This window comes from Glycine max, chromosome 15 (assembly GCF_000004515.6).
Source record: "Glycine max cultivar Williams 82 chromosome 15, Glycine_max_v4.0, whole genome shotgun sequence".
Classification (NCBI taxonomy): domain Eukaryota; kingdom Viridiplantae; phylum Streptophyta; class Magnoliopsida; order Fabales; family Fabaceae; genus Glycine; species Glycine max.
Window position 1 is genome coordinate 21248296 of NC_038251.2, and position 23979 is coordinate 21272274.

Here is a 23979-nt window from a genome sequence, read left to right on the forward strand (position 1 = left end):
GGGTTACGACGCACGGGAAGGGTTCTTTATTTATTTTTTACTTTAATTGATTTTTGTAATTTTTAATTGTTAGAAAATTTAAATTTGATTTTGAAACAAATAATGACGGTTTTTGAGCCGCCACAAATCGCATTATCAAATATTTAACAGATGTGTTATCACTTAACTGATGGTAGGAATCTAAAATAAAACTTTTTAAATATCAGGGAACAGATGCGAAGGAAAAATCTATCGGAGATCAAATGTAAAATTCAAATATATATCAGGAGATCAAAAATATATTTAAGCCTAACTTTTAATATAATACTTTATTATGTTAATTTTACTTTCAAATAATTAATTTTAACTTATATTAATATAATTTTTTTAATACAACATAAGTAGTTATTTTTGTTGAACTAATAATTTTATTATTGAATAGGTTGAAGAGAAATAAAAAAGATATAATGAGAGATACAAAGAGATGGACGAAAACAAGTGAAAAATAAAATAAAAAAATATTAGTGAGCCCCACATAGTCTCACTCCATTTCCACTCAACTAGTATTACCGTGCCCCCCTCCCCCTTTGTTTAAGTGAGTTGGATTACAAAGATTCACTAGGATCAAGATAGACTTTTAGGTTCAATGAACATTTATATAAGTATTTAAATGTTATCCGTCAACAAACTTCTCATATTAGCAACAAGAGTAAATTTACATTCTTGTGAGATATAAGTTTGTCTCTTATCAGCCCTGTGTGGAAGCAAATAAACCAACACACATCCATTAGAAAGGGAACCTAAAGAGTTCTATAAGGTTTGTTGGAGGGGGAGATGGGGCAAAAGAGGCAATGAACAAGGAAAATATATAGATATTTATTCATGAATAAAATTTGTAATAGATAAAAGATGAATAAGAAAAAGAATACATGCGAATAATTTAAATGGATGTATCCGTTACATGTTAATAAATGGGGGCGGGGACGAGTATGAAGACACTCACCCCACATGCGTTCGTTAATTTTAAATATTCATTATAATAAAATTAATTAAATGTCATTGTTTAAATAGTTTTATTTGAACTTATGAGATTGAAATATAATACATTATTAACTTTTGTTTGGATTTATGATATTGAGTTATTTTAGTTTATTAGCTTTTGTTTGGATTTATGAGATTGAAGTATTTTAAATTTAAATTTAGTTTCTAAAATGGATAAACTTAATTAGTATAATTGCGTAGAGTATTTGAATAATCTTAATTTTGACCTTTAAACTATTTGTTTTGAAGAAATTGTTAAAATAAACTAATAGTACTTAAATTGTATTTTAAAATGTTTTAGAATTATTTTTTATGTTTCAGTAGACATTTATGATATCCGCGAATACTTTTGAATATTGAAAAAATCTGTATGTATATTATTAACGAATATCTAAACAAATATTTATCCGCGAGATAGATAACTAATAACTACTATTCATGTCCATTCCGTTTCGTTGCCATCGTGATTTTGGAACAAAAAGTTCTCTACTAAATACTTTTTTTTTTTTTTTGAAGAGTTCTCTAGTCAATACCTAAATTTACGTTGAATAAGATTATGTAAAAAAATGAAAACTAAAACTAAAAATAATATCCAGCTATCATTATTCTTTACTTTCAACGGGAAATTATCTAGTTTAAGCGAATGCATTTCATGGCACCCACCACTTTCCATCTAATTTGTTGCAGCTGCTATAGGTAACGCTTAACACATTCTTTTCAGAACAACCACTAAATACAAGCAACGGTCATCTAATAGTCAACGACATTTTGTTGAATAAGAATTTTATTTTTGTGTGAACTAAACTATATTCTTGTAATTCATGTCATCCAATTCTTTTGGCCATTTAAGTTTTTCTATTTATCTTTTTTTTGTTGTTGTTGAAAATGATAGCAAAACAAGCTAAAGTTCACGTGGTAATTAAGGCTATGGAGGCCTTATCCGTTAACAAAGCAAAAGACAAAAAATCAAGTGCAACATCAAAAACCTTAAAACCAATAAACATTGATAAACTATGCTTAGCTAATTGATCAGGATTCAGCGGGCTGAATTACTTCAAGAAGAACAATTTTTAACATTACTTCACGAAGAACATGACTCTACTAGAAGCAGCCATCTAAAAGACCAGGCTTGAATGTATCATTTATTATTATTTATCTAATAAAAGAGAAGCATGCCTTCATTTTATAAAAATAACGTCCTAAATTGAAAATTCTAACAAAAGCAACAATTGAGATGAAATGTCAATATCGTAAAATGAGAGTGATAAGAACTGGTTTATATAATAAATCCATAAAGAAAAATCAAATACAAAATGCTAAGTACGTAATGAAGATAAAATTAATAAACATATATATGTTCATTCGATTCGGTCTCATTTTCGATTCTCATATTCAAAGTGAGCTAACTGAAAACATTAAAAAATTAGGGATTGTCAACAAAAGTACAAATCCATATCTCACAAGGTTGTAGATGTGATTTTCATTGAGCTGCCAATATGAGAATCTTATGGGTGAGTAACCTGTAAGTATCTTTATAGGCATTTTCTAAATCTTAAGATTTGTCTTGACTTTAATGAACTTAAGGCCCAACTCACATAAATTCTTCATGTAATATATATATATATATATATATATATATATATATATATATATATATATATATATATATATATATATATATATATATATATATATATATATATATATATATATATATATTACTCTTCGTTCATCACAACTCTTTTTACATGGGTTTGGTTAAAAGGTTAAAAAATTTAAAACAAATATTGTGGGAGCATTTTTTGGGTAAGAAAAGTAATTTTTAAAAGGAAAATATATTTGGTGGACACCTAATATGCTATCTAATCCTTAGAGAGAGTAATATATTATATATATATATATATATATATATATATATATATATATATATATATATATATATAATAAGATTTATGATATAATAGGAAAAGAAAAATAAAGAAAGATTAGATATGAGATCTTAGTCCTGATAGGGTTGTAGGATTTCTTGTATTCCGTTTAATATTGATTTTATTTTGTTAAAAAGTAGTACAAAAATAACATTGCAAATGATAAGTTATCAACAATTATCACTCAAATATTTAAATTGAGCTACTTTTGTTTTCTCAAAAAGTTTAAACTTGTAAAAAGTATAAAGTTTTATTTTTATTAGGGAAATCTTAATTTGTTAAAATGTCAATTTTATTAGTATAGGAGATTAAACATATAATATTTTTCTCCCTTTTTTTAATCGTCCATCTTCGTAAAAAAAACATAAAATTAAAATGAATAACCTCGACATTATAAACATGTTACACTTAAAGGAGTGTGACATAACTTGAGACAATGCTAAAATTTTGATAAATTAAGAAACTAGTAAAATAAAGAAATACAAAGGTACTGTGTAGGATGGAAAAACTAGATATAGCTAGCTGAAATTTTCCTTCTTTGTTATTCCAACGTCTACCATGAAACAAAACTAGGTTCATCTTTTGTTTGTCTTTGGATAGGAACATTTTAACATATCCGAAGCTGATAATGTGGTGGGCCTAGTAATGGTAAGAAAATGATAGAAGGTTGATGAGTCAACCTTTTCCCGTAGCGGTGGCTTTGTCCCTTCTCTTGCGGTTTGTGTACTCCACCAACGATTCAAACATTTTATTTTAATTTGATTAAAATATGTTCTTAATCTTTAATAAATATTTAAATTTTAAATTTATTTCTGATAAAATTTTATTTTTATTGAATTCTAATAAAATAAATAATTCTATTTTTGGTTATTGATATTTTTTTTCATTTCTTATTAGTTCCTTTGAAAATAAAAAATAAAAATAATTTATTTGAAAGTAAATTAACACACAATTTAATAATTTATTAATGATTAAAAAAAATATTAAGGACAAAAAATAAAATTATCATTTCATTAAAAATTCAATACAAATTGTTTTTATGAAAAAATAAATATAAAGTTTATTAATTTATGAGTAACTTAAAACATATTTTATCCTTCTATCTCTAGACATGGCCCCTTTAATTTGCCCGCGAATCTCACTTTGCTTTCTTTTTTTTCTTCCCCTTTTCTTTCTTTCTTTTGCTCTTCAAAGAGAAGGGTCACATTATTTATGGGACGGTGGCATATGAGTGATGTTGTTGCCTTTGCGCACATGCATGTCATAGTGCGTTACCACAGAAGAAAATAAAGTGTTCTATCATGGCGTTTTTAAATAGCATGTTTGGAATCTTTTGCTTTGTAGATTAGTTATAATTGTGTCGTCCTTTTAGCATGATGAAATGAGTCTCTTCTATTAAGACTATTATATGGAATTCGGTCAATTAAAAGCTTACTAGTATTATTGATCCAAGTGAAATTCTTGAGGTAGAGTTGACAGATATGTAGCAATGATTTGGTTTTTATATGAAGTATTTGGTTGTTAATTAAAAATTATTATTTTTATAACATTTGTATGTAATATTTATGTTAATGATTAATTTTTATTGGATACCAATTTTAATAAAATCGTAAAGAATCTAAATTTAGTTATAATTAATTTTTATTGAAAAAATTATTTTACCAATGATATATTCATAATTAATTTAAGAAAAAAAAGTATTTTTATGAATTTTTTAGTCAAACTAGATTTTGTTGCATGTATTTTTAAATTGATAAATTTAACTTTTAATTTTTAAAAATATATAAATTTACTTTCTGTTCTCATTTAAACTTGTTGGCAAAGTTAGAGGAATAATTACATTCACATATTAATAAATATTAATTTAGTTGATAAGAAATAAACTTATATTTTATAAGAATGTGATTCGATTTTCGTGTTAATGTGAGAATTTTGTTAATGATTAATTTATAAGTATATAAGGATTTTTGAATTAAATTCACTTAAACTTTTAGTCAAAAACAAAAATAATTAAATTTACATATTTTATAAATTTAAAGAAGAAGAAGAAATTAAACACATTTTCCCTTCATTTAAATACGTCTAAGCTAGCTAATGAAATATATATACTCATCAAATCAAAATATCTCACCGGTAATTCGAACTAATTAAAATTTCACTTTAGGAGTAGTAAGCTTGCTATTTAATCGAATTGCATACGATATATTAATTATGTGACATGAAACTGCCGTACAATATCAGAACCCTTTTTCGTGGTGTTTTGCATAGAGTAATAATATCATATATTTTGTCAAAGTGGTAGGACATTATATGGTGCCACCGTCATCTATTAGGGGACCAATCTTATCAAATAGTCGTTAAAGGGTTTCTTCGTATGCCATTGGTGTCACAAAAGAACCTGATTCTACAATCATTAGCATCACTTTCCCTTTGGCATCAATTGATGACCTTGTACATGTATCCCAATAAAAGAAGAAAAGGCAAGGAAATATGGAGCTAGTCAATGACCAATATCTTTTACTTCGTCCCAACAACATGTTAAAGTATGAGCAAGATGCATCAGCTAAAAGGTAACAGCAAGTGATGTTTCAAGGGTTTTTATTTGTGTTATTAACCCATAAAACCGATTATAGATGGGAAAAAACTATACACATGATTTAAACTTTGTACAATGAGTCATTATTATAAATGTTTTATAATTAAGCCTTTAAAAACTTATAAGGACAATCAAAAAGTTTGTATAGTTGAAAAAAAATTGATATTTTTTGCCACTAAATATTAGTGTATGAACTTAGAGCACATTTTATGGATCAATCTTTTGCAAGGTAAGTAGCTATCGTTTTTTTAAAATAAATTATAAATATATATATATATATATATATATATATATATATATATATATATATATATATATAATCAGGTTATTACCATAATATGAAAAATATAATGTACAAATAATTTTTATAAATTAGACCTTAATTGCTGCTTATTTGAAAAAAATTGAAACGAGTAAAAAAAAAATTTAAAATACTAGGATTGAACCTAAATTCTGGTACATTGATCCTAACTTTTATCACTAGGTCGAACTTAATGCATTAAAATTAGCCATATTAAGAATATGAAAGTAAAAAAATCATTTAAATAAATAAAAATTAATTATATTTTTGTTTCCTGATTTTTTTTTCTTCATATTTTCAAATTTAATCCTTAATAAAAAATGTTGACTAGTTTTAGTCTCTAGTGTTAATTAGTATCAGTTAGCGCTTTTAGTCCCTCCCATTAAGTGGTGTCGTTAATCGATGATGCCACGGACTGTTATTGTCACGTGTTAATTCTTTGTGGCAACTCATTTTCTGGCGGCTTAAAAGGCCAAAAAATGTAAGTTTTGTTAAAAGGTATTAAATATTTGTTGCCCGTTAAAAATCGTTTGAAATTACTTTTCATCTGAATAACATCAATCAAAAGGACGACGCTCATCGAAAGTGAAAGAACAGATGGAAACAACTCCAACGGAGCAAATCACACATGAATTGAAGAACCAACAAAAAGAAAAAGCCAGCTCTTTCGCCTAGCCAACCAAGGTTTTTTTTCTTCTTATCTTCTTCCCCTTTCTCTTTAATTCCCAATACAAAAACAAAGGTAATCAGTAATTACAGGCAATTTCACAATGCCAAAGATTCCCCTAGCAACTTAAAAAAAAAGGAAAAAGGAAAAAAATCAGTCTTCGATCTCTATTCGACTGGAATCGTCGCCGATGACACCTTGTAGCCGCCATTGTTGTGGTTACCACAGTCCTTTCAAATAATCCTCTTTCTCGCGTCCCACCAAACTAACGGGAAAGAAACTTTCGCAATCGCATTTTCCTCTGCATCGATGAGGAGGGCATGAAGGGATTTGAGGCAGTGAAGTAGACTGTGGGGAGTGCGATTGTAAAAGCGGTGATTCGCAAGGCGTCCCTGACGCGGAGGACGATGATGCAGATCCAGACACGACAAGAGGAAGAGGGATTTGGGAGTGGCAGGTCCGAGCTCTCTATCATTATTTGCTTAAAAATTAAAATCTTGGCCAGTGGCTACTCCCAAAATCCAGTTATCCCTTCCATTTTAATCTTTGTAGAGGGAAAATGTGGTGGAAATGGCATTAAAGGTCACCAACAATGTTTTCTTGATGTGCATATCAGTATTGTCTTAAATGATTTATCTTATCTGCGGTATCCACCCCTAACCTCTCAAATCCAAGAACAAAGAAAGAAAATGAAAGAATAGAAGAGTGAGGATAAAATTCTTGAAGACTCATATTTATTTTAATTAAATAAAATGTAAAAACTTTACACTATCCACTATGCACATATAGAGGGGAATAGGTAGATTTGTACTACAATAAGCCCATGGAACCCAAACTCCTGGTGCGAAACTTTTATCTTTAGCTAGTTGTTTTAAAAGTTCATATCACACAGTATTATATATATGAGTCAAAGTTATCCCAAACACTTGATCTTTTATGATATCCTTTTGATAAATTTCCCATAAATAATTGAGTGTGAGAGCTAAATGAATCGAAAGATTCATATTTGGTTCGAGAAGAGATCTAGATATTTTGAAATGAATGAAAAGAGAGTCTATTTTCATTAAGTTATTTATTAGATAATTGAAAACAAAAAATCAAGAGAAAAATTGAATTTAATTAATTTAATTTATACAATGATGAAGGAGAAATTGAAAACAACTTATCTCACTCAGTTTGCAGTTTAGGTGGTAAGAACCATTGGAACTCCAGTTCCCCCCTCCAAGACAAAGACATTTAGTAGACTTAGTAGTATTCTAGTATTATAATATCATTCCTAGTGTCTACTATGGATTCATGATTTTAATATCTATATGATCTACATAACTTGGATTGGATTGAGATTTCTAACCCAATAAGAAACTGGTTTAACCCAACCTAATTCATCTTTTAGCATTTTAAGGACGTGTTGAATTTGATTGAACCATTTAACACTCCTAAAATACATTACTGTGTATTCATTCGCTACCTTTTAAAAAAATGTATTCATTATCTAATTAAGAAAGATTTATGGACTTTCTACCTAAGTAACAAAAAATATATTCAATCGGCGTGCATTTTCGGAGTTTTCATGCATTGAGACATTACTCCTTGAACGAGAAATGCATCAAGCATTTCTTATACCACTAAAGTTATTCAGGACGTGATTTTGGTGCTGACCCTGTGACGCAGACTCGATTTTCTCGTGGAATTGGAGCCCAACAACCCTTAAGCGAGTCTTCATGCATTTCCAATAGACATTTTCGATTTTTACCGCAAAGACAACACAAATTTTATACTGGGACAACAGCAAAGAAGAGCTTGGTTTTGCTCACTATCCTAATATCATCTAAGAGGGGAAAATGAAAAAGAAGTTTATGATCATTCTGCAAACATGACAGTGAGACATCAATTAATTGGTATGACTTAAGAGACAAAGGCAAATTCCATGGACCACACTACAACTGGCAGCTTGATTTGCAGAAATTTATTCATAGCCCCCGAAAATGGAAAACATCACACTCAGAATCAGATATCTATTAGGGTGTATTTGGTTTGTATTTTTATTTTCTGTTTTCATTTTTTGAAAATTGAAAATTTATGATATATTGATTTCTTATTTTTTTTATATTTTTATATTTGTTTAAAATTACCTTCCTTTTACTCAAAATGAGATTATTTCAACTAAAAGTACTGAAAACAAGATTTTATTGTTTTTATTTTCTGGTTATTTCCTGTTTTCATTTTCACTGAAAATATTTTTAAAAATCCAACCAAATACATTTTCATCACCATTTTCTGTTTTTAGTTAAAATGAAAACAGAAAACAGTCAAATCAAACCCCCCCTAAAAGTGTGGGTTCATTTCACCTTGGTGAATTTGAGATGGAAGTTTAAAAAAATAATGTGAGTCTCACATTTCTAGCTATATTTTAATTTAAATTATTTTTTTATTTTCACATTTCTTTCCTTCCTTTAAATTAAATGGACCATAAAAATTTGAAATTAATTTTTCTCACATTCCATAAAAATTTATCGACTCATTTCTAAAAGTTCTTTGGGAAAAAACCATTATGCCCTTTCTTAGGAAGAAAGGCCATATTCCAAGTTTCAAGTTATTTTAATTTTTAATAATTTTTTCGACAAAAAAATAATAATTTATAATTCTATTATTTTATAAGACATAATATTCAGTTAATCACGTTTTTGTATATCTTTAATTTTAATTGAGATATTTTTTAACTTCAACTAACTTTTAATTAACATATATCTTTATTTTTGATTTTATACTCACGGAGAAAACAAATCTCTATTGCAAACTAGCTATTAGAATAAAAGAGTTTAGTTTAATTGATTGACATGACTATATAGATAGCAATGCCATTAAGACACTTGTCTTAGGCCCATTAATAAAGCATATATAAATTTTATATCATAATGGTTTAAGAGCCCCTATACTGTATGAACATTATACACTTTTTCCCATTAAGTCAATTTTTCACAAACTTCAAGCATCATGACTCAATCTGGTTACTAGTTATAATGTCTCAAAGATATAAAAGATTGTTGTAATGGTATCTCGGTTAGAGACTTTTAGATACACAAGATTCCTATAAAGGGAAAGTGCAAGACATACTTGCATCTTTGGAGAAGAGATTATGATAGAAACATTATACTAGGCTTTTAGAGAGAAGAAAATGATTTTAGAATGAACTCATGATAAGTTATGAACATTGATTTTATTTGAAGGCTCAATCCCATAACGGAGGATCTCCTTGCTATTTATAGAGACAAATTTACAAAATTACATTCATGGCTTTCATCATAGACTACAGGAGAAGATACATGACAACACACTATAGTGACTTGAGTCAGTCACTATTACAAAGTACACTACCACTCATTACTACATAAAGTAGCTTTTATTTTAGACAACAAACTCCTAAAGTGGATTCCTGACAATCTTCCTATTGAAGATAAGTTTTAACCCTTGTGTATAGGAGAGTGACTAGGAGAGAGATTGTGATTCTGCCAATCTTCTAAGTCTATACTTCCATAGATTGGATGCTAACAGGGACGTCCATACTCTAACTCTTCTAGCCTTTTCTCTAGGAGATCATCCATTATTTATGAATTCGAATCTTGGGAATCCTCAACGAATGAAGTAGATTCTTCATTTTATGTTGGCATGTCTTGTTAAGTCATGGTGTCAAATATGTCTTTCCTCATATAAGATCCTCCAAGTTTTTGCGATGAGCTGGCTTGAGCTAGATCAGGTGTTGTGGGATGATAAACATTAATCTCGAGCATATGTGGGTCAGCTGAATATTGAAGCTTTGTTCTAAAGGATAATCATCAAATGTGTGCCACCAATATGCTTTGTCTTTGGATCATATCACTTTGTTGGCATTTTGGAAGTAAGGTTTGTGAACAATGGCTATCGTGGTCTTTTTCTTTATCTGATGGAAAGAATATCCTCTTTGGTAAGCAAAATCAATGACCTTTTTTAATTCTCTTCTCCCCCAAGATAGCAGAGAAAATTATTCAAGCAAAGTCCACATGTAATAATCTTATTTGTCTAGATCTGTGAGGATGTCATAGGTGTCTTGCACTTTGAGTACGAGTGGGATTGAATAATGAACAATTATATACCATATATCCCACAAAGTGTCTTCATGGATATCAAACCCTAGCAAAAAAAATAAATTCAAATATCCTTAGAGATGATTCTTGGGATTAAATAAGTTGAGACACAAACTTTCCGGATAATGTTTTGTGTAAGTGATAAAAATATTTGAACTTTGCATATTGTTGCAGCCTACCCTTTTTCGGGAGGGCAAGGCGAGACTCAAGGGTGCGTCTTTTAAAAAAGAAAACGTGCAGGAGTTGCCACCAATGTTTATTCGAGGAAAACATTAGAAAAACCAAAAAGGGGTATGCGAATTTTAAGAATAAGGGTTCGGGAGTTGTTTACGCGTATGAAAGGTATTAGTACCCCACGCGTCCGTCATAAGGGACGACAACCTTTAATTGGGTGTGCAAAATCACGACTTCAATATTTATTTGTTTTCCCTTTTTTATGTTTTTTAATTTTTGGGGTCAACAAGAGCGTGACTCTTGCTCCTACGTATCCTCAAGTGCGATGAGGAACTCAGACCTACGTAGTTCTTTTAAAGCAAGAAATTTGTGGCGTTGAATTGCTTTTAAAATTTTGAACGGTTCATTTTAACCAACAAAAATAAAAGAGACCGTTAAGGCATTGGACCTTGAATGGATTGAAGCGACTTTTGTGGATAAAAGTCCGATTATATGTTGATTTTAACCTTGGTTTCACTTATTAAACTCTAAACTCATTAAAAGATGATTGGTGAAGTAAATGATCGGTTGAAACTTTATTTTACAAGGATAAAGTGAGATTAAGGCACAAACGATCGGTTGAAACTTTATTTTACAATGATAAAATAAGATTATGACACAAACGATCGGTTGAAACTTTATTTTACAATGATAAAATGAGATTACGGCATAAATGATCGGTTGAAATTTGCTTTATGTGAAGAAATGAGATTACTAATGGTAGAAGAATGAGATGAAGATGTGCAAAGCAAACAAGGAGGACCCCTAAGGGTGCATAGAGTGAATTCAAAACCTTAAAATAAATACTAACCAGTTGACGAATGAAGAACGGTGAAGAACAATGTAAGAATCGATCACGATTGCGATTTAGAAGTACCTCGGCCTCGTTTTTTCTTCTTCTTTCTCCTTCTTCTCCTTAATTTCACTAAATGCTTTCAATATATGAAGGTTTCAGCCCCCTCACGCCTATTTATAGGAAATGAGGGGACTTGGTTGATCAGCAGCTCGCCCAGGCGAGCTGTTGCTTCAACCTGAAGTAATCTTGTTTGCCCAGGCAAGTTGGTTACTTCACCCTTAAGTTTTTTGGGGACCCAGGCGAGCCATGGGTCAGAAAAAACTCCCAAATGACCCTTTTGCCCTCCCTTTTGGGTATTTTCCGTATTCTTTTCCGAAACGTTGAAAAAAACCTTTCGGATTGTGCGACAACTGATGTCAAGTAGTTCAATCGGCTAACAAGAATCAAAACGTTAGCAAATGATCATCCCTAGACGAAATTAGGGTCTGACAGTTGTCTCTCTTTACTTATCTTTTCATTGAAAATAAAAAGGTAAGTAAAGATATGGACACTAATTTCATCCTAGCGATTTTGCTATCCGACCGGCTACTATTGAAAAACCCAAACAGCAAAACCTGTCAAAACAAAGAATATAAGAGGTATCAGGTACATCAAACCAAAGACCTTGAAGTCTTGAAAAGTAAAGGAGACATTGAAGTCTTGACAAAAGACTCTGATAGTCTTTGAAACAAAAGACTCTGATAGTCTTTGAAAATGTAAAGAGCAGAATGTAGAAGCAAAGCTTCATGATGAATCAAGATTGATTCAAAGATGTTTTGATGATAACAAAGATGATGGCAAAGGTGATGACAAAAAGCTCAAAAGTCAATCAAAGAATGAGTTCAAGATAGAATCAAGAACACTTCAAGACTCAAGAGGAAAGTTGAAGAACACTTCGAGATTCAAGAGGAAAGTTGAATTCAAGAATCAATAATCAAGATTCAAGGATCAAGCTTCCAAGAATCAAGATCAAGATTCAAGAATCAAGAGAAGACTTAATAAAGATAAGTATGAAAAGGTTTTTTCAAAAATTGAGTAGCACATGATTTTTTCTCAAAACATGTTTACCAAAGAGTTTTTACTCTCTGGTAATCGATTACCAGATTATTGTAATCAATTACCAGTAGCAAAATGAATTTGAAAAAGGTTTCAAATGAATTTACAACGTTCCAATTGATTTCAAAAAAGCTGTAATCGATTACATTGTTTTGGTAATCGATTACCAATGCCTTTGAACATTGAAATTCAAATTCAAAAGTGAAGAGTCACATCCTTTCACATAAAAGCTTTGTGTATCGATTACACTGATTTGGTAATCGATTACCAGTGATTGTTTCTGAATAAATCAAAGGATGTAACTCTTCAAATGGTTTTTGACTTTTTCAAATTGGTTTTAAGGTTTTCTAAAAGTCACAACTCTTCTAATGGTTCTCTTGACCAGACATGAAGAGTCTATAAAAGCAAAGGCTTTGTTTTGCATTTAAAATGATCTTGAACAACCTTTACAATACAATCCTTTTCAATATTTGAATCTCTTTGAACTTCTTCTTCTTCTTTGTGCCAAAAGCTTTCCAAAGTTTTCTGGTTTTCTAAACCCTGAAAACTTGTGCTATTCATTCTTTTCATCTCTTCTCCCTTTGCCAAAAAGAATTCGCCAAGGACTAACCGCCTGAATTCTTTGTGTCTCTCTTCTCCCTTTTCCAAAAGAACAAAGGACTAACTGCCTAAATTCTTTTGTGTCTCCCTTCTCCCTTGTCAAAGAATTCAAAACAACACAGTCTGAGAATTCTTTTGATTCTTCCCTTTCCCATATGCAAAAGATTTCAAAGGACTAACTGCCTAAGCATTCTTTTGTATCCTCATTCACAAAGTTTCAAAGGTTTAACCGCTTGAGATCTTAGTCTTAACACATTGGAGGGTACATCCTTTGTGGTACAAGTAGAGGGTACATCTACTTGGGTTGTTGATTGAGAACAAGAGATGGTACATCTCTTGTGGATCAGTTCTAGTGGAGGGTACATCCACTAAGTTCAAAGAGAATAAGGGAGGGTACATCCCTTGTGGATCTTTGCTTGTAAAAGGATTTTTACAAGGTTGAAAGAAATCTCAAGGACCGCAGGTCGCTTGGGGACTGGATGTAGGCACGGGTTGTTGCCGAACCAGTATAAAAACTCTTGTGTGCTTGTCTCCTTCTTCCCTACTCTTTTACTTTCCGCTGTGCATTTTAATTTCCGCTTTTACTTTTGGTTAAGTTTGTCTTCTACTCCTTATTCTCTTAACAACATAGTAAAAGCCTTAGAAGAGTAAATTTTTAATTAGTAAAGGTTTAGGAATAATTAATTCAACCCCCCCTTCTTAATTATTCTAAGGCCACTTGATCCAACAAGTGGTATCAGAGCAGGTATCTTGTAGAAAGTCTAACCACTTCAAGATTCATGGTCTCTTCAAATTCCTTGTTCCCTGAAGGAAATTCCATTCACAGACCACCCATTTTTAATGGTGAGGGTTACCATTATTGGAAAACCCGCATGCAGATATTCATTGAAGCCATAGATCTAAATATTTGGGGAGCAATAGAAATAGGACCACACATACCCACTATAGTAGATGTAAGAACAAGCACTACAACCCAAAAACCTAGAGATAAGTGGACAAAAGAAGATAGGAGAAGAATCCAGTATGATCTCAAAGCCAAAAACATCATCACTTCAGCCCTAGGAATAGATGAGTACTTTAGAGTGTCAAATTGTACTAATGCCAAGGAGATGTGGGATACTCTCCAATTAACCCATGAAGGAACCACAAATGTAAAAAGGTCAAGAATCAATACCCTTACCCATGAATATGAATTATTTAGGATGAACCCTAATGAAAAAATCCATAGTTTGCAGAAAAGATTTACACATATAGTAAATCACCTTGCATCTTTAGGAAAAATCTTTCCTAATGAAGATTTAATTAATAAAGTCTTAAGATGTTTAAGTAGGGAATGGCAGCCCAAGGTCACTGCTATTTCTGAAAGTAGAGACCTCTCTTCCATGTCTCTTGCCACTTTATTTGGTAAATTGCAGGAACACGAGATGGAACTTCAACGACTTAATCAAAATGAAGAAAATGACAAAAAGAAGAGAAGTATAGCCCTTAAAGCCTCATCATCAATGCAAGAAGAAAACGAAGAAGAAGATTTAGATGATGAAGAAGATTTTTCTTTCTTTGTTAAGAAATTTCAAAAATTCATCAAGAAAAGAAGAATTGACAGGCGTCAGAATTTCAATAACGGAAGAAAATCACAAGATGATTCTCAAGTCCTTAGGTGTTACAAATGCAACCAAATTGGTCACATCAAGGCCAATTGTCCTTCAAATGAAGAATGGTTAGAGAAAAGTGAAAAGAAAAGATTTGATGAAAGAAGAACTAAGAAAGCCTACATTGCATGGGATGACAATGATTCATCCGATGGTTTAGAAAATGAGATTAATCTTCTAACCAAAGATTATGAAAGTGATGAGAACATCTCTCAAGAATGAAAAAGAAGGAGAAAAAGCATGATCCTCATCTTTGAAGATCTAGACACTTTAATCTTGAAAAAGGTAATATCAAAATCATTATCTTATTAAAATTTCTCTTAAGTTGAAATTTTTATTCAAACAATTTGATTATGATAACTAACAATTCTTTATTTGTTTGTTTTTTATTGTTTGAAATCATGAGTATGTGTTCTTGATTGATTTCATCTTACTTGCATAAAATATTCATTCATATATTTAAATAAAATCAATATTCTTCATACTTGTGTTTTGATTGTTTTTGATAAAACTGATTATCTACATGGTTTAATGTTTTTGCATGATATGATATGTGAATTATGTGATTGAGAATTATTCATAAAGTATTTTAGTATATTTTTCTTTAAAAAGTATTTTTGATAATCACTTAAAATTTCTTTTCTCCTAGAAAGCCTTTTGGTTTTTGTTTTCTGGCAAAATAACCTCTGGTAATCGATGACCATAATAGTGTAATCGATTACAAGCAGTTATTTCTGGCAATGTTTCTCTCTGGTAATCGATTACCATATTTGTATAATCGATTACAACGCGTCCCTACACCTATATATTCAGATTTCAAATTCTGAAACCTGTAACTCTTCTCTCTCTCGAAAACCCTCGCCCCCAAATTTTCTTCCAGCCATATCTCACTCAATTCTTGTCCAAATCACTCCCCACAAAGCCCAAATTTCTTCTTTTTCCACTCTCTTTCATTTGAACCGATTGAAATCTCGAAAAAGCTCTTCAAATGGCGGAACCATCAAAGAAGCGAAAGGGCACTTCGAGTCGGAGTCAACGACATTCCGGGTCACAAGAAACACCAATTCCTTCCTCCATTCCCTTTGGATCATTGTTTTCATAAGAGGAACATCGTATACGGTACACAAACCTCTTTTCCTCTCGTTCCATTATAGACCCAAAATTCATATATATGGATTTCTTCTCAAATGAGAGTTTTAAGACATTAGCATTTCGTTTCTAAAAGAACATTAGAAAAACGCTGGGTCCAACCGAATAGAGGAAAACTGCTCAAGGTGTATAAAATCTCACACAGGCAAGTGTTTCATCCTAATTCCAAACTACAGATATGTCGAAGATTGACTTTTCAAGACATTTCCCATCAAATCAAAGATAATATGCGCAATCATCATGGATCAATAAGACTTTATAAGGTTGGATTTTGTTAGGAAATTTGGCTTTGGTTATTCTGGCCTTTCCCCCAGGTTTACACATCCCCTAGGTTTTAACCAAGTTACTATCTCTCTCTTTCTTTTTTCTTCTTTTTTATTTCTTCCTTATATTTTTTCTTTTTGACAATTATGCATTGTTCAGATATCGTCTGCTCCAAAGAATCTTTTTTTTAATTCTATTTCCTTCGCTCTTCTTCAATCTTTGATCGATTGATTCTTTCTTTTGATGAACATCTCTAATCCAAGGTAAGTGAAGCTTCTCTGGGAAGATCCTCTTGTTCTCTCTTCCTAGGGTAAGGTTGGAAATTTCCGTCCTAGGTCAAGGTTATGGCCAAAAAGTTGACATTTGGCTCAAAAGGCATACAAATGGCGGGACATGATTTATGTCGGGATATCTGTTTAGCAAATGGTTCAGAATAAGGGAATGCCCAAATCATTTCCATGAAACGCATATTATGATAATTAGAAATTCATGCAAAATTAATCATAGCACACATCCATGTGGACACTCAAACATAAGGCTTTGTGGCCATGCAAACACTAAGGCTCAGGGTTTGTTTCCCCATTCAGATCAAACCAGTGTTTCAACGATTGCTCTGTTTATCAAGTCATGCAAACATCCAAGCCCATTTTGGCATTCAGGGAAATCTTTCGTTGCGTTCACCCTCTAGGTGCACATTTTTTTTTCTTTTCAAAAACCTTTTGTGTTTTGACTTGTGAATTTTCCAAAGAAAACTGGCGATCATTTCTTTTTTTTTTTTCAAAAAGCATGTTGGCTTCTTTTAGTTTTTTTTTCTTTTTTCCTTTTTCAGTTCTTTAGAAAAAGTTTGTAACCTAGGCAAAGTTATTACCCGAGATTATACTTATCAAAAGGAACAAAGGGTGTGAAAAGAAACCATACCCAAGACCTTTCTTCTTTTTACTTAGTTTTATGCTTCAGACAAACCATCATAATGCAATAGTACGACAACACGCTGGAAGCGATAAAGTTTCACCACAATGAGATAACAAACAAAAGCTGAAAGTGGTAAAATAAAGTCTAGTTCTATCACAATGAGATAACAAACAAATATCGAAAGTGATAAAAACAAAATAAAGACAAGTTCACAGTTTTTAGGCGATCCCGACCAAACAACTCTGCCTCCTCAAAGGAAGAAGTCCATCACATAAGCCATGTCATCGTCTTCCTGAGCTCCATCTTCATCTTCGGGGATCCCTGCGGGTCCTGTCCCTGCCTAAAAATTGGGCCCATCTCCAGGCCATGCAATTGTGGCCCTAAACTGCTTGGGGGTAGGCCACGGGAAATGGCTGGGATCTTGGCCCTGCTGATGCAAGGTGTACTGGTAGAAGCTCTCATTCAGCTACACCTGACCCCTATGATTAGCCGCCTGCTGGTCGGTCACATGCTGCATATATGCATGGATCTAGAGCTCCATCCTCCGCAGGTGAGCAGAGGTGGACTCCAGAGATGGTGGCTGCTGCAGAGGTGGCGGTGGTGCATCTGCAGCTGGCTGCTGCTGGACCTCCTCCTGTTGTTGCTGTGCTTGACTCTGTTGCTATGCTTGCCTTGGCATGCAATATTTTTCTGTGAAGGCCCTGTTAATGGGAGGCCAGATAAGCTTTGTGGGAGTAATCGACACCCCATAGAACTGATAGAGACCTATGATCAAGGCCAGAAATCCTAATGCTCTGTTGGACTTTTCTGGGTCCACTGTGTGTCTGGGAGACGTGATCCCTGCAAATTGATAAATGGCATCTGAGATCAACTAGGCCATATGAAAACTCACCTGGGTCAAGATGGCATATACCAGTTGGCACTTCGGCAGGGGAAGGTTTGAATTATGATAACTGGGGAGGATGTTGCCGAGCAGTAATGTCATCCAGATCTGTGTCAGGGTGGTTATGCTAGTGCACATGATCCACACCTGTCTCCCTGTCACACTTCAGGCGAAGTCCTGCCCTGGAACACACAGCTGCTGACTGATGGCCTCCTCATCAAATCCTGAGGCCTGACTCCTCCTCTGATTGAATTCACAGCGTTGCCCCTCTTCTAGAACCAAGGGATGCCCCAAAAACTGATTAATGGCATCTTCATCAAAAGGGATCCATTGGCCCCGCACCTAGGATCGCTTGTCCCTGACTCCTTCCTTTGTGGGCCATGCATTGGCATAAAACTCCATGACTATTTCTAGATCATACTTAGCCATGGGCCCCGTAAGTTGAGTCCACTACCTCCTGACAATTTCCTCTTAGAATTCAACATATTCTCCTTCCCTCAACTGAACCCGCCACTCCTTGATGAAAGACCAACCCTTGATTGCTTCAAAAAAGCATTGGTGTTCTTCGCTTCAAAACCGATGTCCGTCAAACTCCAAATCCACTTGTGGGGCTGCACTGGATCCTTCTCCAGCGGCATCTTTCCGTGCCCTCTTAGATAGGAGCTTCTTTGGTGCCATTTCTTGCAAGGACACGTTCATAAAGTTAGTTTGCATGAAACGCCAACCATCATTTCATTTATCTTAAACACAACAAAAGCCAAATTTTTTTTGGATGGAGCATGTTCTTTTTTTTCAAATGCAAGTGTTACCATGCAACTAAAAACAATCATATATCGGTGCATATGTTTATTTTTTTGAACAACATTTGGCCACCTAGATGCAAGGTACCTATCATAGTATAGCAAGTTCAACCAAAATAAGTTAACTCCAACCAAATACTTTCACATATTTGTGTAATTCGTGCATTTTACATTCCATACTATGTTTAGATTTCTATGCCTAGCTCATGCTTTTGGCATTTGGTCCAAACACTAAGTTGCTCCTACATACCAAACAATGGCTGTACATTGTGCTAACATTATTTCACCGCTCAAAACTCAACACAACACATGCAAAAGTCATTGAGGCATTTCATCGAACGGTTGGTGGGTGCATGTTCAAGCATGTAAAAATGAGTAATGGAGAATAATATGACATGCCAATCCATAGTAGGATCAAAGGTAGGCCTAGGGCCACCCCTTGCAGCCCCCAATCAAACAGTCAAAGCATGGATTCATAAACAAATTGTCTCATGAAATTTGCAAAGAATATGACAACCAAAACATCAAAATACCACAATGGAAAGCTAAAACTTGAAGGGAGAGGGTACTTACTTGTAGGAGATGAACGAAAATGCAAAAATGAAAGCATAAGAGCACAAATAAAGGCTTGGGGATACTGGAAACGAGGGCTCCCGTAAGCTTTTGAAAATGGTATGCTTTGGGGAAGAAATGGGGTGAAAAATTGCTTCACTCCTCCCATTTTTTAAAAACCTCGTCAGACACGCTCGCCCAGGCGAGCTAATTAATTAATTAATTTATTAATTTTTTTTTTTGCAAAATCCTTTGCAAAATTGTATTATCCCTTTGTTTTGTATATATTTTCTAATATCCTATAGTTGCATATAAACTTAGGTGAATTCAAGATATAATTCAAGAAAAAAACAAGTAAAAAGCAGGAATTTTAAAAAGCAAAAATTAGAGATACTAGGCTGCCTCCTAGGAGCGCTTCTTTAACGTCTTTAGCCAAACGCGGGATGATGATCAATCAATCATGGGCCTAACACTTGTTTGAACCTGCCCCTAAGCTTGAACAAAGGAAGTGGGATCATGCAACAAATGTGAAACAATGCTACAAGAATGCTTGGATTACCTTTCACTTACCCTTATCTCAAATTGGTGTGGTATTGACCATCACTCAAAATGACTCTTCATTCATCCTCCGATTCGCAAGATCACGAATGACAAGATGCGAATGCATGCATGTTTATGACTGAATATTAAGTGCAACAATTAAACAGGTGTTATTGTGTTCAATTTTACTTAAACGCTTACGACACCCCGTTGATCGAGCCAAATGGCTCTGGATTCAGTGGGCAAGGTCGAGAGTGTATGTTCTTAAGGACAATAAGAAGTAAAAGACACAACACAAGAGGTTGAGATGCAAATCATTAATCCATATTTATTAATGTAGCGATCATGGTTTACAAAAGATTTTAAGACTTGGAGATCCCAATGAGTCCTTGGAGAACAATCATGTGTTAAGCCTTCTAGTTGCCCTAGGTGTCATGCATAATATCGCTTGACAATATCGGAGTTCATAGGCGAAGGCAATTCTTCATCATCCATGCTTGCAAGCAACAATGCTCCTCCCAAAAAAGCCTTCTTCATAACAAAAGGTCCTTCATAATTCAGAGCTCACTCCCCCATGTGGTCCTTTTGAGCCTGTGATACTTTATTTAAGACAAGATCCCCCTCGCTGAACTTGCACAGCCACACCTTCTTTTCAAAAGTGTTCTTCACTCGGCTTTGATACAGTCATCCATGGCTCATGGCGGCTAACCTCTTACTTTCAATAAGATTCAACTGATCAAAGCGAGTTTGGGCTATTCTGATTCTTCTAACCCTGATTCGGCTAGAATTCTCAAAGAAGGAACCTTTACCTCAAACGAGAGCACAACCTCTATCCCGTACACCAAAGAGAAAAGGGTTGCCCCAGTCGATGTGCGCACCGAAGTTTGATAACCATGAAGTGCAAAGGAAAGCATTTCATGCAAATCCTTGTATGACACAGTCATCTTCTGAACTATTTTCTTGATATTCTTATTAGCAGCCTCAACTGCTCCATTATCTTGGGCCTATAAGGCATAAAATTATGGTGTTGGATCTTGAAATCCTCACACATTTCCTTCATCATCTTGTAGTTCAGATTGGTGGTATTATCGATGATAATCTTCCTAGGTAACCCATACCGGAAAATTATCTCTCTTTTGATGAACCTAACCACCACACTCCTAGTCACACTAGCGTATAAGGCTACTTCGACCCACTTGGTGAAGTAGTCAATGACGACTAAGATGAAGCGATGTCCATTTGAAGCTTTGGGCTCAATAGCTCTGATCACGTCTATACCCCACATAGAGAATGACTAAGGTGTTGCCAAGACATTCAAAGGTATGGGTGGAGCATTGACATTATCGGTGAAGGCTTAGCACTTGTGGCATTTCCTCACATGGAGGCAACAATCGTTTTCCATAGTGAGCCAGTAATACCCTACTCTCAGAATCTTCCGGGCCATGGCATGTCCATTGGCATGTGTTCCAAAGGATCCTTCATGCACCTTTACCAACATTTGCTCAGCCTCTCTGGCATCCACATATTGAAGCAACACCATATCATGGTTCCTCTTGTACAGGATATTCCCACTTAGGAAAAAGCCGGCCACCAACCTTCGCAACGTTCTTTTGTCATTGTCGAAGGCCTTCTGTGGGTATTCCTTGTCTTCGATGTATCGTTTGATATCAAAGTACCACGACTTACCATCCTTCTATTCTTCTATTAAGCAACAATGTGCAAGTTTTCCACGACATCTAAATTTGATGTATGGCAAATCCCCGTGCGAGGTTAGTTGGAACATGGACACTAGAGTGGCAAGAGTATCAGCCATCTGATTCTCCTCTCTAGGAATATGATGAAAGGATATGTCATCAAAGAATTCTACCAACTTCTTGATGTAGGGCTGATAGGGCACCAACTTATGATCCCTGGTCTCCCATTCCCCTCTCAACTGGTGGATTACCAAGGTTGAGTCCCCATATACTTTGAGCAACTTGACCTTGAAGTCAATTGCCACTTGGATCCCAAGGGCGCACGCCTTATACTCAGCTATGTTGTATGTGCACTCAAAACCCAACCTAGCCGTGAAAGGTATATATTGTTCGCCGAGGGAAACCAAAACCGCCCCAACTCCATGGCCTAGTGCGTTAGACGCGCCATCAAACCACACAATCCATTTGTCCCTATCTTCATCCTCTACTTCCTCCTCAAACAAGGTCATGATGTCCTCATCAGGGAATTCTGGATGCATAGGTTGGTAGTCATTGATGGGCTGTTGAGCCAGGTAATCCGCCAAGGCACTCCCCTTTATCGCCTTTTGAGTGACATAAACAATATCAAACTCCGACAGTAGAACTTGCCACCGAGTGATCCGTCCAATGAGAGCGGGTTTTTCAAAGATGTACTTGACTGGATCCATTTTGGACACCAACCAAGTTGTGTAGTTCAGCATGTACTGCCTTAGACGATGGGCTGCCCACACCAGGGCACAACATGTCCTTTCGAGCAAAGAGTAGTTCATTTCATATGTCGTGAACTTCTTGCTTAAATAATAGATGACCCGTTCCCTTTTTCCGGATTCGTCATGCTGTCCCAACACACACCTCATTGACTTATCTAACACATTCATATACAAGATAAGGGATCTTCTGGGCACCGGTGGCACAAGCACAAGAGGATTCATGAGGCACCGCTTAATCCTTTCGAATGCCACTTGGCAGTCGTCATCCCATTGGATAGATTGGTTCTTACGCAATAGCTTGAAGAGAGGCTCACAGGTGGCGGTCAGCTGTGATATGAACCTCGCTATGTAGTTCAACCGTCCTAGGAAACCTTGGACATGCTTCTCAGTGCATGGCTCGGGCATTTTGAGGATGACCTTCACTTTGTCTGGGTCCACCTCTATCCCTTTTTGGCTCACGATAAAATCAAGCAACTTTCTAGATTTTACACCGAAATTGCACTTTGCGGGATTCAACCTTAATCGGTATTTACGCAGCCTCTTGAACAACTTTCATAAGTTCACAAGGTGTTCCTCCTCGGTTTTTGACTTGACAATCATATCATCCACGTAGACCTCAATCTCTTTGTGCATCATGTCATGGAATAACACTACCATAGCCCGCTAGTAAGTTGCCTCAGCGTTCTTGAGCCCAAAGGACATCACTTTGTAGTAGAAAGTTCCCCACAGGGTGACGAAGGTCGGCTTCTCCTTGTCCTTTGATGCCATATTTATTTGATTATAGCCCGAGAACCCATCCATGAATGAAAACAGGGCAAAATTGGTCGTGTTATCTACAAGGATATCGATGTGTGGCAAAGGAAAGTTATCCTTGGGACTGGCTTGGTTTAGATCCCGATAGTCCACGCACATTCGCATCTTCCCATCCTTTTTAGGGACTGGCAAAATGTTGGCAACCCATTCAAGGTACCAAGAGATGGCCAAGAGGCCAACGTCGAATTGCTTTTTCAGTTCTTCTTTTATCTTTAGGGACATCTCGAGCTTCATGCTCCCCAGCTTCTGCTGTACTAGGGAACACTCGGGATTCAGAGGTAACCTATGATGTACGATGTTAGAACTTAAAGCAGGCATGTCTTGGTAGTCTCACAAAAGAGCTACCAATTCATTTTGGACGTTCGTGGACATACCCATGCCAACTTTGACCTCCTTTCTCTCTCCACCAACACCCAAGTTCACAACTTCCGTTTCTTCTTGGTGTGGCTCTATTTCCCTCTCTTCTCTCTCGACCATTCTTTTCAACTCCGGAGGAAACCCCTAATCCTCGACTTGATTTATCAGTTGCTCAAAGTCAACATCAGGGTCCTTGGTATCATTACTTTCACAAGACTGATTGTTGGATCTGTATCATTTAATCGCAACAAAAATAAATATGCAGAAGAATGAAAATAGA

The 23979-nt window shown here is 34.5% G+C and overlaps 1 protein-coding gene across 1 annotated transcript; it reads right to left on the reverse strand.

Moving 5' to 3' along the window:
• Positions 1-21440: 21440 nt before the first annotated feature.
• On the reverse strand, positions 21441-23660 carry LOC106796116 (uncharacterized). Its single transcript, XM_014767675.1, has 5 exons — positions 23440-23660; positions 22672-23007; positions 22282-22566; positions 21876-22146; positions 21441-21779 (listed from the first exon to the last, which is right to left on the reverse strand). The coding sequence occupies exons 1-5, from the start codon at positions 23658-23660 to the stop codon at positions 21441-21443; spliced, it is 1452 nt and encodes a 483-aa protein (XP_014623161.1).
• Between the last annotated feature and the right edge of the window lie 319 nt (positions 23661-23979).

What these genes read in the sequence shown, in the direction of transcription:
- LOC106796116 (XM_014767675.1), bottom strand. Translation starts at nt 23,660, where the DNA reads ATGCCTGCTTTAAGTTCTAACATCGTACATCATAGGTTACCTCTGAAT. An exon ending in AAGGATGGGAAGATGCGAAT is followed by an intron (nt 23,008 to 23,439) that starts GTGCGTGGACTA and finishes TGTAAAATCTAG; the next exon opens with AAAGTTGCTTGATTTTATCG. An exon ending in CTGATACTCTTGCCACTCTA is followed by an intron (nt 21,780 to 21,875) that starts GTGTCCATGTTC and finishes ATAGAAGAATAG; the next exon opens with AAGGATGGTAAGTCGTGGTA.